This window comes from Harpia harpyja, chromosome 7 (genome assembly GCF_026419915.1).
Source record: "Harpia harpyja isolate bHarHar1 chromosome 7, bHarHar1 primary haplotype, whole genome shotgun sequence".
Lineage (NCBI taxonomy): Eukaryota > Metazoa > Chordata > Aves > Accipitriformes > Accipitridae > Harpia > Harpia harpyja.
The window spans coordinates 39,147,203-39,162,392 of NC_068946.1; the positions used below are offsets into that span (position 1 = coordinate 39,147,203).

Sequence of the window (15,190 nt, forward strand, 5' to 3'; positions counted from 1 at the left end):
CCTGGGAAGGCAGGCTGCTCCGTGCCCTTCCCGGGGGCAGCAGCAGCAGATGCTGGGCTGGCCCTGCTTCTTCTGCAGGGGTCACAGCCCCAGTGAGGCCCCCAGCTTGCCCCCACATGCACCCCATCCCTGCTCGCCCCACCGCCCCCCGCAGCAGGGACACCTGCAGGCTCCCGCCCTGCCCCACTCCAGCCGCTGGAGCATTGAAGACAGATGGAGACACTTCCCTCTGCGGCTCAGTCCCTCCCTCCCTCCCTCCCCAGCCTGCAAGGAGATAGTAGGGACGGCAGCTTGGGACTGAAGGGCACGGCAGGGTTTCGAGGGCAATGGGGGGGCAGCCAAGCTGCGAACACCCCCCTGCAGTCAGGAGGCACAGCGGTGCCCACCTCCGCATGCCCAGGATGGGGTATGAGGTTTATGGGCAGCATGCACGGCCAGTGCCTTGCTCTCTGGGGGCACCCAGCTCCCTCCTGCCCCTGCCCCGCTCCCTTGGCCCTGGTGAGCACCCCCAGCCCATCCCCAGAGGGGTCGCCCAGGCTGAGCCCCAGCCCGGGAGGAAGAAGAGCCACGGCAGGAAAGAGCCTGGGGTAGTAGCAGGGACATGAGGGTGCAGGTAAGGACATGGGTGCCACCTGCAGCCCTCGCCTTGCAGCCCTGTGGGTGCAGGTGCAGGTGGCGGAGGGATGAGACAGCACGGGGATGCGTGGGGTGCCAGGGCCGCTGCCCCTCGGCAATGACTGCCTGGCAAAATATCCCTGTGCAGCCGAGCGCGGTGCCTCGCCACGGCCGCCGACACCGCTGGCAGCCGCTCCCAGCCCCGTGACACCACGGGGACCGCGCCACTCTGGGCACATGCAGGGTACAGCTGGATACAGGAGGAGACACGGGCACGTCTCCTGACCCCGGGGATGCCTGCTGGCCCTCTGCAGCCACTGTCACTGATGTGCCTCACCCGTGCCTGACCGCGGCACCCACAGCACTTGCATCACCCACAGTACCTGCAGCACCCACTGCCCAACCCACCCCAGGAGCACGGAGGACATGGCCACTAATCGTGCCTGTGCCCGGGGCCGGGGAGCCACGGTCTGATTGCAGTTGCCCAGACAAGTGCGGCCACCTCAATCAGAGCCGCACAGCCCTCCAGCACCCCGGGCGCCGGGAATTAAACAGCTAATGAGCTGCTGGCTGGAGGGCCGGCAGTTAGTGATTAATCAGGGGCTCTGCTCTGACCAGGCTTGTGTCTCCTCTCCCTTCCCGCCCTGCACAGCCCAGGGGCCGGCACCCGGCAGCGGGCCAGTGGGTCCCCCCAGCCCCTGCTCCCTGCCTGCCCTGCCACCATGGGCAGGGGCCAGCCTGGCTCTCCAGCCCAGCTGAGCTCCCCAACACGGAGAGGTGTCCCCGACCGACCCCTGTGCCGCCGGGACGTGGCACCTGCAGGTCCTCCCGGCCTCTGGCTTTCCTGCCTCCCCACCTTCTCCTGCGCTCGCCTTCCCGGCGCTGCAATCAGGAGGAAACCTTTTGTTCTGCTGGAAGAAAACCTGTTGACTCCAGCCGAGCTTAACAGCCGTTTAGGTGCAAAGCATGCTCCGGCTTGCATCTGCGCCCAGAGAGGGGCACGGCAAGCCGGAGGTGCCTCCGCCGAGGGGCCCTCCCACCTCTGCGAGGGTGGCTGGGCAGGCAGCGATGCCTCCTGGGGACAGCACAGGCACATGCGGGAGCCACAAGTCCCAGCAGGTCGGGGTGCAGGCCCAGGCCCCCCACCCGAGACCAGCAGCACGGTGCCACATGTCCCGGCTCAGCAGCAGGGCCGTCCTCGCCTTCTGTTTTTTGCCGGCACGGCGACGCAGCCGCGAACGGATGGGGCTGGCAGCACCCTGCCTGTAACCGCTGCTGGCGCAGCACACCGGGGCATGGCTCAGAGCACAGTGGGAAGGTTTTGCAGCGTAAGCAGGGGGCAGCCACCCACAGAAAGGCGCAGGGAGCTGCAGGGAAGCAGCTCAAGCACGAGCCAGACTCTGCTCCCCTGTTGTGAAGCCCTGGCTGGCTTTCTTCCCCTTCACGGCCCTTGCAGAGTTAGGATGTGGCAGAGGTGTCGGCACCCTCCCGCCCTCGCACCCTTGCCGTGCTCCCTGTCCCCAGGGGATGAGCTCGCCGCCTCCTCCTGGGCTGGATGTCGGGGCAGCGCCTGGGAGAAAAGGCCGGCAACCGGCAAGGAGCAGGTTAGAGACATGCATGTTCTCCCCTATTGCACAATTAATCATGAGAAGTTTTTCCTCCTTTCGTGCATGAAACAAAATTTGGCAGGGCGCTCTGACCACAGGGACTCGCTGCTTGCTCTCCAGTAAAAACCCAGCCACATCTGGCAAAGAAATAACCTCACAGCATCCCTGTGTGTGCAGGCGGGGAGAGGCAGTGCCGGGCCAGGCAGGAAAACCCAGGGGGGCTTGGTCCGCAGCCCCCCACGCAACGAGCACCTTCAGCTCCTGGTGTTTGCCCCCCTCCCCAGCCCCCAGCGCACACATGGCCATGCTGGTCTGCCATGCTGCTCTGCCAGCACCGTCATGCCTGCCCGCAGGCCCTGTTATTCCAGTCCTGGCCATATAAAAGCCCAGGCAGGGGCATCCACCCCCTGCCAGGCGCCTGGGTGCTGGCAGCAGCCCCTGCCTGCATCCCCTGCCTGGGCTCTCCTCCCACCCCTGGCTGCCTCCCGCCGCCTGCTCCATCCCCCAGCCTGGCCAGAGCCTCCTTTCCCAGCCGTCCTTTCCCAGAACAAGCCCAAACCTCCCCAGCACCGTTCCAGCTATTTGTTATTGGAAAAGGGGGGAAATACGGTTTTTGACAATTATTGTTTTTTCCACCTGACTGGCTGCAAACTTGTTAATTTTTTTCTTTAATGTGTGAACAGTGTCGACGGCAGCTGCATGTGAAATGACTCGACGCCCTATCTGCGGGTCCCTGGCTGGCTTTCAGCGCTCGCACCGCAAACATTGCCTTCTATAAATAAAGGCCTATATCTCATCAATGGCAGAACAGCAGAGCTTTATATAGTCGTCTTACATAAAACCGTCTCTCTTTATGGGCTTCAAACCATTTGCGTCACTTAGTGCAGCTCCGTAAACCTCCTGCTCCAGCCGCTCCCCTGCGAAGGGAGACCCGGCACGGCTGTCCCGTGCCCCACGCCGCCGGCGGGGAGCCCGGGGTCCCCGCTCTGCCCGGGGCTGCCCCCCCCGCAGGGCCAGGTGGCAGCTGCATCCTCGTCCCCCCCGCTCCGCCGCCTTGGCACGCGCCTCCCTTCCAGCCCTCCCGGCCTTGGCACCGAGCGCCGGCATGGCAGCCGGCACCGCCAGGCACCCCGGCACCCGGGGGGGAAGGCCGGCCGTGGGCCAGCACTGCGCACCCTGCCCTCGTCACCCTCCCCATCCCTGCTGCGGGTCCTGGGGCAGCGCAGGCAAGGATGCTGGGAGGTGCCGCTCCGTCCTCCATCACTTGGAAATCAGGGACCGGAGGGCACAGGGTGACCGGGGACCTGGTGCCACGCTGGGGGGACCGGCCGGCTCCCAGCTGGTCCTGGTCTGATGTGTGCGGGACACGAGCCCGGCCGGTGGCTTTCCGCCCCGCTGCCAAACGAGTGCCTGGTGCGGGCGATGCCAGGGGCTGCCCCAACGGCCACGGGGCACGGGTCCCAGCCCCAGACCCTGCACAGGCTCCTGCGGTCCCCAGGGCCCCCGGCTCCATATGGCAGAGCCTGCCCCTCCGGCTCGCCGCAGGCACCCGCCTGCACGCACCGATGGGTCGATGGGTCGCGGGGGGGCCAAGGACTCTTGCTGGGGCTGCAGCAATGACTGCATGCAGGGAGGCAGCCTGCACCCTGGCTGGCAGCGCAGGAGCTGGGGGGGCAGAGCTGCAGAGACCATGGTGACAAGCCTTCGTTTATCCCCACGCCACCCCAGCCGGCTACCCCAGGTGGGCAGGTGGCCGGAGCTGGAGGGACACAGGGAGCCAACAGCATCGTGGCAGTGGGACCCGCGGTGCACTCTGCCCTGTGGCTGCCCCCAGTGCTGCCTGGCCGTGGGACCCCTGCCACGGCTGTCACAGCAATGCCCTGCCAGCCACAGGGCATCCAACCACGTCGCCGGCACAGGGCACCTGCACCCCAGCCAGCCCTGCCCCGTGCCCAGAGCCTCCGTGCCCAGCCAGCCACGCTGCACCCCACAAACCTCCCTGTCACCCAGCCAGTCACCCTACACTCTGTCAGTCCCACAGCCCTGTGTCCCCACCGCCCCATGGCCCCACAGCCCTGCAGCCCCATGCATCAGCAAGCACCCACTCCTGGGGCCAAGACCCCATGGATGCCCTGGCCCCATCCCTCCCACAGCTGCCCAAGGTGCCCACCCCACTCTGCAGCCAGGAACGCTGGGGGGGCACCGCCCCACAGACACCCCACGGGTGCCCTGGCCCTGAGGGACGGTGGTGCCCCCGATCCGCCCAGCCTGGCACATGGCACCAGCCTCGTGGCACGTCCTGTGTCCCTGGGGAGCCACACAAGGCGCGGGCGTCCTGGCCGCTGGCTCCCCCCCGTATCAGAGACAGGCTTATTAAGTGTGTGATATTAAATTACCCAGATAAGAGCATAAGAGCTTTTAAAGTCAATTCATTAAATATAATTATGAAGAGAGCTTTTTTATGCTCACGGTGATCTGATCTCAATCAGGGAGACGGTGGGAAAGCCGCCGGCTCCTCCAGCATCTCCGCTCCCCCGCCGCGTCGCCTCCGCACCCCCCTGTTCCCCCGCCTCGGCCACCTCCGGCAGGGAGCCAGCACCCAGGGCCACAGCCCTCGCCACCCACCCTGCTGCCCCGGCACCCCCTCCCCAGTGTCGCTGCTGGTGCCGGTGCCACCCCACTTGGATGGGGGTGGCATGGGGGTCTGCCTAGCAAAGGGGTGGGAGACGGGATGTGACGAGGGCAAGGTGCAAGGGCCGGCAGGGTTGGGAAGGACGGTAGTGGGGTATAGAGATGCTTGGGGGCAAGAGCCAGGGGTCTGGGGAGCTGAGTCAGGCTCTTCCTGGACATGGGTCCCCATCCCTGCAGGATCTGACCCGCTCCCTGTCCCCTGCAGAGCAGCCTCCTTACGGCCTAATCATGCATCCCCACTCCCCAGGCAGGAGGGGTGCGCACTTCCCTCCCCTCCCATATTCATTAATGGCGCTTTGTGACCAGTTAATACCTGCCAGCCAGGCAGAGGCTGCGCTGACCCGCAGCTGGACCCCTCGTGCAGGCCGGGTGGCCCCACGCCAGCTCTTTGCACCGGGACCCCCCTCTCGTCCTGTGCACCCCAGCTGCAGCCTAGGGTGCAGCTGCACGCAGGGCTGAGCCTGTCTTTCCGGGGGAAGCCATGGGGGAGCGGGGGTCCCAAAGACACCTTGGGAGCCCCGTGCCCCTCACACACCTCCCCAGCCATCTGAAAGACAGCCAGATTGCCGAGACACCCAGGTTCTCCTTGCCACGGTGCCCTGAGACCCACCGTGATGGGGGGCTTTGCAGTGACACCCCTAGGTGCAGCCAACCCCTCGCTGTCCCACCATGGTACCCCAAATCCTCATTACCCCCACATCCACCTACATGCTGCTGCAGCCTGGGCACCACGGGGTGAGGAGCAGCAGCCTGGCTGGCCAGGAGCAGGGTGGGCTCTGGGCTGGGGTCCCCGCACAAGGCTCCGGTGGGGGCTGGTGGGAGCAACTACCCGCTGCTGGGAGCTGCTGGACTGACATTTATTTTTAGACGTGAATTGTATAAATTAGCATTTCTCAGTGGATTAAGCAGCAGGAATTGTGTAAAATTAAATGGCAACGAATTGCATTAAAGTCCCCCATTTTCTGGCACAAGCAGTGCCTCTAGCTGTGCCCGGGTGGCTCATGTGTAACAGCACTGGAGCTGCTGCCGCCGCCGCTCCGGACAGGAGCGCAACCAACCTGCGGCGTGTCTGCACCACCTGGGACACAGACCTGGGGATGCGCAAGCACGGTGGCCAGGCTGTGAGGAACTCTGGATGGGCTGCAAGCCCCTGGGGAGATGGCTCAGGTGCTGGGCTGGGGCTGCAGGACATGGATCCAGTGAGCGGAGTGCAGTGACCCAGATGGGCATGGCTGGGCTCGGCCGAGCAGCTCACAGGCATAGGATCGGCGAGGGATGCTCCAGGCTCTCCTAGGCACCGACACCACCAGCCCCAGCCCAGCCAGTCCCTCCTGCCATGGATGGCAGGACACCTACCACAGCCGCAGCCATGCCACCCTCCAGTGGGGATGACACTGTGTTGGGACCCGTATGGCACTGCCTGGCCCCAGAGCCCCTCTGTGCCCCAGGCAGGGCAGGTCCTGCAGTGCCTGGAGCCCAGTGAGCTGCTGAGGGGCCCCCGGCAAGCCCCCCACGCCCCGGGTGACACTCAGCCCTGCAGAGGGGGAGAGGGGAAATGGGGTGGGTGAACGCCAGGGGCTGAGCAGGCATCAGGTGGGGCAGGGCAGGTGAGGAGCAACGAGTCCAGCTCTGATTGATAGAGCGTAAAAATAGGCTGAAAATGTGACATTTATTAAGTATGGTTCTGGCGGAAAGGTCAGAGAGAGTCCCTGCGTCGGGAGCGGTGCAGGTTGCAGGGGCAACGGCGGCAGAGCCTTGCTGGGAGGAGGCAGGGGTGACAGCCTGCTGCCCCCTGCCCACCCCCTCAGCCAGGACCTCTCGGGGTGCATGTGGGATGCAGCCGAGGATGCTCCCCCTGTCTCAGCACAGGGGCTTCCCCCTCCAGGGTCTGCATGGGGTGCTGGGGAGACGCCCCACACCACCCACGTCCCGGGTAGGCGGGAGGCCCTGCCTGGAGAGCCGGCGCCGGTGCCATCTCCGAGAGGCGCTGCCAGCTGTCAGCAACCTCCCCACTCCCCCCCAACCTCCAGCCCTGGCAGGGCTGGCTTCGGCAGCCACACATCACAAACAAAAGGCTTTTGACAGGGGACGCGGTTTTGAGAAAGGCACCGGGCTCTCGCCCGGCCACGAACGGAGCCTCCTGCCACAGCCGCTGCCAGCGAGCAGGCGGGATGCTGCTGCCAGCCGGGGGGGGGATCACCGCCACGCACCGCCTGCTGTAGCCCCCAGACCCCTGCACACCCCAGCTGCCCGTCCCCCCTGTCCCTAAAGCACCGCTGGGAGGGCTCTCCTTTCCCACAGTGCCCTGTGACGTGGCCAGCACCGGCCTCGGGCTGTGGCCATACCGGGGTGCCAGGCGCAGGGGCAAGGGCTGGGACGAGCCACCTGCCGCAGCTGAGCCCCAGCCCCGTGGGGTCGCTTCCCAACCTCCTGCTCAACGGCACGTAAAAACCGCTATTGATTTCCCGTGCCGGCACCGCATGCTTCGCACCCTTGGCACCGCAGCTGCGCTCGCCCAGCCGGCAGGGATCCGCACCCGCCGCCCTCGCCGAGGCATGGGGCAGCGTGCCGGCGGGCACCGGGCAGCAGCAGGGGCAGCCCAGCCCCTCGCCCCCGGGCAGAGCGAGGACTGGGGGGCTGTGGAGCACGGCACGAATCGGGGGGGTCGGAAGAGGCTTCGCCGGGGCTCTGGCACGGCCCTCCGGCAGCCGACGCAGGGGGCACATTTGTCAGCCTGGCTGCAGGGGAGCCTTGCTGCGGCTCAGGGCTGTCCCTGCCGCCTGGGGAGATTTACAGCCCAGCCGGGCTTTATTACACGGAAGATGCTTACGCTGGGGATTTTTTTTTTTTCCCCACAGTTTCTTAATTTGCTATCCCATAAAGAATGTGGATTTGTGACGTTAAATAGGGGAAGATCATTTACCACTCATGGCTCTTACTTAAAGGATCCGCACGGGTTATTTATTGTGTGAGCACAGGCTACAAGCGGCAGCGCGAGGGAACATGCTCCAGTTTCGGCGCTGCTCCTGCTCCCGAACAGGCAGCCAGCCGCCGGCGACCCCACAGCTTGGCCACCCTCGTGCTGTAAAACTTCCAGCATCTGGAGGAAATCCACCTCGTGCCCAGAGGGAAGGAAGGACTCCAGCACTCCTGCAAGCACGGCTGCAGGAAAAACTCCTTCCCTTCTATGGCATCCCTGGGGACGCGACCTCTGCTCCAGGGGCTGCTCGCCATGGGCTGGGAGCCCTGGGACCCCAGGCCATTTGACCCACTGGGATGTGCAGCAGTCTGGGAGCCCTCCATCAGTGCTGGGACATACTGTGACTCACGTATCCGCCCACTGCAGCGGGGGTACCAGAGCTTTCTGAACATAAAGGCACACATGGGGACCCAGGACTGGGACCGATGAAGCCTGGAGCTCCCCGCTGCATGATGGCTGGGTGCAGGGCAGCCCGGGTGCCCCTGCGTCGGGCCCACAGCTGGAAGCGAGAGTGCCCAGGCCCACACATCACAGCTGGGACTCACCCTGCCTGCCAAGCAGCTCGCTCTGTGTTTCAGTCATTCCCAGGAGGCACGAGGGACCGATTCGGCTCAGGGAATGGGAGTAGGAGGCTCCAGCTGCAAACAGTGTGATGCCTCGACAAGTCCCACTGCTGCCTCGCAAGGCTTTGGGACATGGTATGTGACAGAGAGAGGTCACATCTTCCCCCATCCCTCCCCACACCCATGTCCTGCAGCTTCTCCTGCCCCAGGTTCACCCCTTTGCTCCAGGCAAGTGAGAGGTGACAGGGATGCCCCTTTCTGCTGACAGCCCCTGATGCCTCAAAGGACAGGCTGAAGGGCTGAGCTGCGGACGGGGGGGTGCAGGCTGCAGGAGTGTTGGGGTCCCCTTCTTTGGGCCGTGAGCCGGGGGTCAGCTGGCACTAACCATCCTCACGCCTGAAGACTGCTCCAGTGCAGGGTGCCGGCACACCAGAGCCCAGCTGCCTGAGCATTCCCAGGGCAGACCCGTAAGCAGCTGAGGCAGGCAGGTCAGCTAGTCGTGCACGGCCACCTGCTGAGAAACCGGGTCCCGATGACTGTCCTGGCAGTCACCCTCTGCTGCCACGCAGCACGGCGCACACCACACACCATGTCCACGCTGCGGGAAGCTTGTACCCAGCCCCATTCGCCTGAGCTCTACCCCGCCAGCCTCGCAGCGCAGCTCAGCACACGTCAAATCCCATTGCCATGCTGTGCCACTGCCCGGCACAAGGCTGGGCTCGCTGCCTCCCCCACAAGCCAAAGCCGTGCAGGCTCCCCCAGGAGGACCCCGGGGCTGGAGCCAGCGTGGCTGAGCCACGTGCAGGACTGTCCAGCACCAAAGCTCCCTGCTCCCAGCCCTGCTGAACCGCACTTCTCCCTGGCAAACTCAGGCAGCTGGCGTAAAGCAGGCGCAAAGCCCAGCAAAACCCCGGGAGGAGTGGGGTTGCCCCCCCACTGCCCCCTGCTCCTTCCCACTCCGTTGCAGTGCCCCATGCCAGCCCCCCGCACAGGGCAGCCCCCCCCCCCCGAAACGATGCTTTCCCAGGGACAGCATCACCCTGCGTGGCAAGCAGGCATTGTATTGATGAGCACAAAGTGAAACAGGACATGCTGCATCAGCCATTTCTAGCCCCACGGAGCCTTCTCTACCCCCCCCAGCATCCCGCACAGCCCATGGCATCGCATCCCCCGCCCCAGCCCGGAGCAGGCTTCGGCTGGCAGCACTGCTCCTGGGAGCGCATCAAGCCAGCCGAGCAGTAGCCCCTGGCAGCCGTAGGAGAGAGGCGGCTCATTTCCAGAGTCATTATGGTCTGAAAAGGGTCCCATCAGGTATTCCGCCCGTTCAGCACATTTATTTTCCCAAACCACAGCGAGGATTTGTGATTCCAGGCTCAATATTAGCAAGAGCTGCACGCTGGAGGCACCCGGCCGGCAGCTCGCTGCCTGGGCAGGCAGGGAGCTGCTGGCGAGGAGGCCCTGACAGCAAGCCCCAGGCAGTGAGCGGGCAGCCCCCGGCAGCCCCCCCGCTCGCCCAGCTGCAGCCGTGCCTCCGGAGTGGAGCCGCTCGGCATGTGTGCGTGCACACATGTGCGTGTGCAATGCTGGCAGCCTCCAGACTCACACACATCCCAGTGCCAACCCCCCCAAACGCAGGAAGGCTCCCCTGCGTGCAGAGGGGTCTCTGCCCGTTCCTCCAGCCACTCTTGCTGTGCAAAGCACCCTGTGACAGAGCACTTCAACCCAGGGGGAAGCCCAGGCTGGAGCAGGGCTCTACACCATGGCTTTCCCCCTGCCCACTGCACACTCACCCTGGGGACCGCTGAACCCCGCTCCCCCCCAGCTCTGGCTCCTGCCTGCGAGCCTCTCCGGCACAGACCTGCCGGCAGCCCGGTTCTGCGGTGCAGAGCCCTACCAAGAGCTCCCATGCAGGATCCTCTCTCTCTCTCCGTGTGAAACTTGGAGGGAAACTCAAACAGAGAGAGATGCAAACTTCAGCAGCCGGAGCGAGCCAGGAGCCCTGCTCTGGCAAGGCACAGCCAGGTGGGTGCCCTCCATGCCAGCTGGGGCCCCCTGGGAAGCTGAGCCAGGCGTGCACTCACCACAGTGAAATCGCGGGATGAGCAGTTCTCTCCGCTGAAGTTGCAGCTCTTGAGCATGTCGTCAAGCTGGTGGCCGGTGCGGTTGACGATGTCAGCCATGTCGGGGTCGGGGTAGAGCAGGTCTGTGGCCTTGTGGCCGTCCCGGTCCTTGGGGGGCAGCCCGGTCATGTTGGCCAAGTGGAAGATGTCGGCGTCGGTGAGCGCCGAGTGGCGGTAGCGGTTGATGTTGCAGATGGTGATGGCGGGGAAGACCATCTCGCGGATGGCCTCCTCGTCCAGGGCCATGACGTGGGGGTGCTCCAGGTAGAGCAGCGCTGACTTGGCTGCCTGGTAGAGGAAGAAAGCGAGCGAGGCCAGGAAGGCAAATGCCCAGAGGGTCTGGCGCACACCCAGCCGCCCTGACTGGCAGATGTGTCCCAGGCCATGCAGCGTGCTGGCGCTGGCGAAGGCGGCCAGGTCCCGGGAGCGGGGCCGGGCGGGCTCCTCGATCAGGCTCTCCTTATCCCCTTCTTCTTTCTCCTTCTGCTTCTCATCCTCCTCGGCAAATTTGATTTTACACACGATCTCAATCGGCATCTGCCCCGCACGGCCGGCGTGCCCAGCCAGCGAGCTGCACCCCGGCACGGGCACCGGCCGAGAGCCCGGCCAGGCGCTGGGAGGGGGCTCGGGTCCCCCCCAAGCCCCAGCACGGCGCCGGGAGGGCCGAGCCGTCTCGGGAGGGAAGCGCAGCCCCTCTCAGCAGCTCCGAGCCGCCGCTTCCCTCTTGTCTCACTAGTCGATCGTCTCCTTGTGCCTTCGCTTATCAGCACAAATACAGCTGTCAAAAACCCCTCTCTCTCCTCTCCCTCGCTCTGTCTCTCTGCCTCTCTCCTTCGCTCCTCTCTGGTTAAGACCCCAGCAGATACAGGCAGCATTTAGGCATCATGTGCTAATAAAATCCAGGGAATACTTAATAATTCAAGACATGTCAACATTATTTCATCGTCAAATAAAGAGCGAGCGCCAGAGAAAAGAGGCAGCGTGAAGGGCCCCGGCGCCTCCGGGGCAGGGAGCCGCGCTGTGCCCTCTCCCCAGCCCCGGCTCCCAAGTGCTGCCGGAGCCACTTGTTTGAATGGCTCGGGAGCTGCCGGAGCCGTACCGTGCCGTGCCGTGCCAAGCGGAACGGAGCCGCGCCGAGCCGCGCCGTGCGATGCCGAGCCGCGCCGTGCGATGCCGAGCCGCGCCGCTCTGCTCCGCGCCCCGCCGTGCGATGCCGAGCCGCGCCGCGCCGTGCCGTGCCGTGCCGAGGCGGGCGGGGCACGGAGCCTGCCCCCCGCCGCTGCCGCCGCCGCCGCCGCCGCCGCGCTGGCCGCCTCGCCCCGCCGTGCCCCGCCGGCCCGTGCGCCCCGGGGCAGAGCGCGGCTCGGCTCGGCTCGGCGCGGCGCGGCGCGGCTCGGCGGGGGCGGGCAGCCTGCGGGCAGCTCGCCCGGCGGCCCCCTCCTGCTCGCCCGCCTGCGGACTCCTCCTGCCTCGGCGGCTCCGTGGCCGTTAACCGCCTCCCTGCCACGGCCCGCCGCGCCCTAAGTCGGCGGGCGCCGAGCCCCGTCGGTCGCGGTCGCGGTCCCGGTGCCGGTGCCGGTCCCGGCCCCGGCCCCGGCCCCGCCGAGACCCGGCCGACAAGCCGCCGCCGGAGGGGGGCTGAAGACGGGGCGCCGGGGGTGCATGGGGGGCCCCGTGCTCCTCGGTGCCCCGGAGCCGGGAGGGCGGCAGCACCGCCAGCCACCCCTCCGTGTCCGCCGCCCCCTTCCCCGCTGCGCTTGCTGTGCGCCCGGGCTGGGCTCCCCCAGCTTCTTTATTTCTGCCCCCCACCCCGCTTTGTGCTGCACGCTGGGCTCCGCGTTTCCCCACGGCAGCGCGCGAGAAGTGGGGGTCACCGCACGCAGTGACTGGCTCTGATGGAAAGGCTGAGCCGGGGTCACCCTCACCCTCTCCTGCCCTGCTGAGCCCCTGCCCCTCCTCGGGACTGGCTCTGCTCCCTCCACGGCACACTCGCACCCACCCTTGTGCACAGCCCCACGCAGGACTCGGCTCCCGTGGCAGCACTGGGGGAAGCGGGGTGTCCTCCTGCCCCATCCTGCCCACAGCAGCGGGGCTCTGCCTTCATTGCTCAGTGGGATCAGAGCTGTGATGAGGTTATGTGTTCACCCTGCGGCACCGACCACAGAGCCACTTGCCGCCTGGATCTGGCTGCTCCCCACGCACAGCACCTTCTGCCAGCAAGTCATGATCTCTCCCAGCTCCCTGACTCAGTTTCCCCAGCTGGTGACAGAGGGTTAGCTCTGCTAGAAAGGCTGAGCCCGACCCCTCACCCACAAGTCAAGGAACCCTCTGCGACCCTGCCCAGTGGCACAGCGGTGGGGGAAACACCAGCTCCCTGCCTCCAGAACAAGCCCAGCACCAGGCACCCCCCCCCCACCTCCCCCCGGAGATGTGGCTCTGCTGGGGAGGTGCGTGCCTGGCTGGGAAGCTGGGGTCCCCGGAGGACAAGTGATGAGACAGCCGCCCATGAGCTCGACAAGAGGCCTCGCCTCTCCCCGGGGACTGCACCGCAGGTCAGCGTGACCTTCACTGTGCTGCCGATGCCAACGGCAAAGCTTTCCCCAGTCGTCCGGCAAGCGCACACACGTCTTCAATCTTCCCATCGATCTGTGCATGGCACACATGTTCCTGCCTCTGTGTGGGTCAATACAGCATGATAGGCTGCCTCCGGCAGGGAGCACGCACAGTCCCAGCCACCCGCTTCTCCCTGCCCAGGGGATGCAGCATGCGTGTGCCAGCCCCGCATCCCCGGCTCAGAGAGACACGGCGGGGAGTGGGCTGGGCAGGTGGTCCGAGCGCCACCGTCACCACGGGTGGCCCCAGCCACATGGCCACAAGCCCCAAGCTGCTTCCGCGGGGCTGCTTGGCCCTGCAGGGGCTGCTTGGCCCTGGAAAGACTGTGGGCAGCAAGGGCCTGACCCTGTGGCGAGGAGGTTCTGCGGTGCAAGACAATGGCTGGCATTCGGTCTTTGGTCTGCAGAGCCTGGTACGGAGTCCCTGCCTGCGTCTCTCAGTGCCGTGGTGGGGAGGGGCGCGAGGGCACGAAGGATCTGCCAGGCAGGTCCGCCCCATAAGTGCAGATCCTGAGGTACGGGGCAAACTGAGCTGTGTGAGTGTGAGACCGGCAGGAGCCCCATGTCCTCTGTGTGCTGGACAGTCATGGCAAGGGAGCAGGACTACCTCTCAGCTCCCTGCATGGCCCTGGCCCCCACACCACGGGGACCATAGACCTCTGCTCTCTCTGGGCATCTCCTGCTCCATTAGCAACTGCCACCTGGGCTGGAGACACCTCTTGGCACCCTCCCCACAGCATGGTCCCCTCCTGTGCGGCCGAAGAGGTGGATGTGTCCTCTCCTCCCTTCTCTCCTGCCTCTCCCCTGCTGTGCCCTGGTCCTGCCTGGCCACCCAGCAAGGGCAGATGGGTGGCGGGGGCTCATCCCCTTGCAGGATCACCCAAGGCACGGAGCTGAAGTGCAGCCAGGCTGGGTTGGGATCAAGCTCTGCCCAAGTGAGTGGCACCCAAGGCACAAGCCCCAACCCCAGCTGCAGCTGCAGGCTTCCCGCAAGCCACAGAGCAGGGAGGGCTGTGGCTTCATGGCCACCAGCACCCGGGGAGAAGGCACACCGGGAGAGACGCTGGGCCGGAGGGGCAGGGAGCAGGGAAGCAGCATGGCTGGGAGGGGAGGCAGCAGGGCTCAGGGACTGCTTTCTCCTGGGACCAGACAAGGCAGCGAGCATAGCACCAGCTGGGAAGGGCCAGTGCTGCCACTTGGCAGCATGTCTGCAGCTCACTGTTCTGCACCGGAGCCTCCCACCTGTGGCTGAGCACGGCACGCCTGCGCACAGAGGGCACGAGGCCACGAGGAGGGACTGCAGCATGCAGCGGGGCTTGCCTGCCCCTCTGCCCAGCCACGAGCAGCTGCAGAGCCCGTCTGCCCGCTGATGCTCCCACAGCCAGCCCTTGGGTTTGATGCTAACGGCCGGGAGAAGCCCAATGCCCTGGGCTCCAGAGTGTTGACTTCACTAGCCACCGGGCAGGACTGGAGACCCAGCTGAGGGCTCGGCGGCAGATCGGGAAATGGGGGTCCCCCCTGCTCGCCCCCGCGCCCCCAGCCCGGGGGGATGCTGAGCGGCGGGGGCTTGGCGCAGGGCCCACGTGCTACGCTCAGTTGATGGGGGGAGGCTGCAAGCGCCGGGGAAGACAGGACTGGAATTCGAAATGATGTTGACAAATCGGAGAAATGGCCTGAAAACAATCAGATCGAATTCAAAAGGACAAGCGCCAAGAGCAGGGCTGGGGCAGGAAGCAAATCTGCCCAGCGAGCAGAGGGCAAGCGGCTGGAGGGCAGGGCTGCCGAGCGGGCAGGAGGGCAGGGCAGAGCCCCGGCTCAGCAGCGGGCAGCAGCGTCGGCTTGTCCGAGTTTAACACTGAAACCCAGGACAATCCCAGGCAGATAAACAAGGCATGAGGAGGGTCGGACCCCCCCAGGCAGGACACGCTGTGCAGGTGAGGTTATCTGTGCTTGCAGAAGCTGCCCTTCCAGATGCCCAGCAGCCAGGCAGCTGCTTGGAAAA

The 15,190-nt window shown here is 65.8% G+C and overlaps 1 protein-coding gene across 2 annotated transcripts in view; it reads right to left on the minus strand.

Moving 5' to 3' along the window:
• Window positions 1-15,190, minus strand: part of ASIC4 (acid sensing ion channel subunit family member 4) — a 65,851-nt gene that overhangs the window by 18,399 nt on the left and 32,262 nt on the right. Inside the window, exon 1 of one of the 2 annotated variants that reach the window (XM_052793149.1) lies at window positions 10,538-11,736. The exons of the other annotated variant lie outside the window; for it this stretch is intronic. Within the exon in view, the coding sequence (XP_052649109.1) occupies window positions 10,538-11,113 (576 nt within the window). The 5' untranslated portion in view covers window positions 11,114-11,736. Of the gene's footprint in view, window positions 1-10,537; window positions 11,737-15,190 lie in introns of those variants that run through there. 2 annotated transcript variants of the gene reach the window in all.